Source organism: Limulus polyphemus, unplaced genomic scaffold (assembly GCF_000517525.1).
Source record: "Limulus polyphemus unplaced genomic scaffold, Limulus_polyphemus-2.1.2 Scaffold5562, whole genome shotgun sequence".
NCBI classification, from domain to species: Eukaryota; Metazoa; Arthropoda; class Merostomata; order Xiphosura; family Limulidae; genus Limulus; species Limulus polyphemus.
In genome coordinates, this window is record NW_013671172.1 from 13,940 (window position 1) to 15,688 (window position 1,749).

General features: G+C 31.2%; 1 protein-coding gene across 1 annotated transcript in view; it reads right to left on the minus strand.

Annotated features, from left to right (window-relative positions):
* The window catches only part of LOC106472728 (ATP-dependent RNA helicase Ddx1-like), a 47,956-nt gene that overhangs the window by 12,895 nt on the left and 33,312 nt on the right, over window positions 1-1,749 (minus strand). Inside the window, 2 exon segments of the mRNA XM_022401274.1 lie at window positions 486-537; window positions 909-968. Of these exon segments, the coding sequence (XP_022256982.1) occupies window positions 486-537; window positions 909-968 (112 nt within the window).

Sequence of the window (1,749 nt, forward strand, 5' to 3'; positions counted from 1 at the left end):
TGTCCGAGTGAACAATATCACAATGATTCTTAACATGATGTCCGAGTGAACAATATCACAATGATTCTTAACATGATGTCCGAGTGAACAATATCACAATGAGAATTAACATGATGTCCGAGTGAACAATATCACAATGATTCTTGAGTGAACAATATCATTCTTAGTCTGACCATTTCTTTCTTAAGCAAGTATACTTTTGCATGCACTGTAAAATCTAGCCAACAAAATTCCAATTACTTGTCAATATTTCTAAATTATATAATAAAAGAAAGTAACTCTTAAAAATATTTTAATTGAAATTTAAACCACTTGCTAGATGGCAATCAGTTTATTTTCATTAAGTGCTTTCTCACCCTCCCTCTTTCAAAAGTATTGCCTTAAACAGATCTTCTGTTCCAGCTACTTAAAGAACAGTGCAGCCACATTATATAACAAGCATTTATCATTACCTTACACAGTTATTTAATCTGTAACACCCTCACCTGCAGTGTTGTTTCCAGGTCTTACGTTGTCTTGGGCATGAACTTGATCAGTCTGAAATAAAAAAGGAATTCCAATAAATCATACCAAACAACAATTATGTGGGACTAAACTGGTTTCAGTAAACACTAAAACTCTGGTATCACTGATTATATTAGTAACTTACGACCTAATCACTACGTGCGTTACACTAACAGACAGGGTTTATACTACATTTGTATAACCAAATAAAGATAGTTCGTGACATTTTGATCTACAAACGCGTGTTTTTCAGTTCGTAATTTTGTAATAAATTCCACATAGTTCTTAATTCTAGCATTAAAACTTTTAACTCTACATTATAGACATACAGAACAATTTCTTCATATAAACTTTGCATGATGTCAGATTTTGGACAAGTAACAATTTAAAAAGTGTAAGCTTACTTGAATATGACGTCTTAATTTCATCCATGACGAGTCTTTTCGAGGATCCACAATACAGACCTGTTTCAAAGATTAGGGTAGTTTAGATTTAGAAAAATTACAAAAGTTGTTTATAGGTTGACATACAAGTTTGTTTGTTGATTTTTCTTTTAAGTGTCTTTAATAATAGTATTTAAATTTTTCAAAATGCTTGATTTAAAAAAAAAATCAAAACCTTACTAATATTCTGTCACTCATCAAGATAAAAGTAAACTGGAATGGATGGTAACTGCCTGTTGTAAAAAACACAAACATAAACAATGATGTTTCTAAAGTCTTTTGTCTTCAGACGATTTTCTTTCTTTCTTTTTACAACGGGCAGTTTCCGTCCATTCCAGATTATTCATCACGAATACTCTGCCTAAACAATCTATAAAGAAAGACATTATATCTTGTCAAATATCAGCTTGGTGTAGTTCTTTTTCCATTTTCTTAAACTGCCATAACTCCTCCATACTTTTTTGATTTCTTCTCCATCTCCTGCCTTATATTTTGGATATCTTTGGCCTTTTCTCCATTCCTTACAAGGCTTTCTGTTATATTATTCACTCAAAGTTAATACAGAAGCTTCCTCCCTGTTCAGTTACTTACCTAAGATACATCTTCGATGTTTTCACTATATCTTGTAAAACACTTCAACATAATATCTGTTCTATTCAGTTACTTACCTAAGATACATCTTCGATGTTTTCACTATATCTTGTAAAACACTTCAACATAATATCTGTTCTATTCAGTTACTTACCTAAGATACATCTTCGATGTTTTCACTATATCTTGTAAAACACTTCAACATAATATC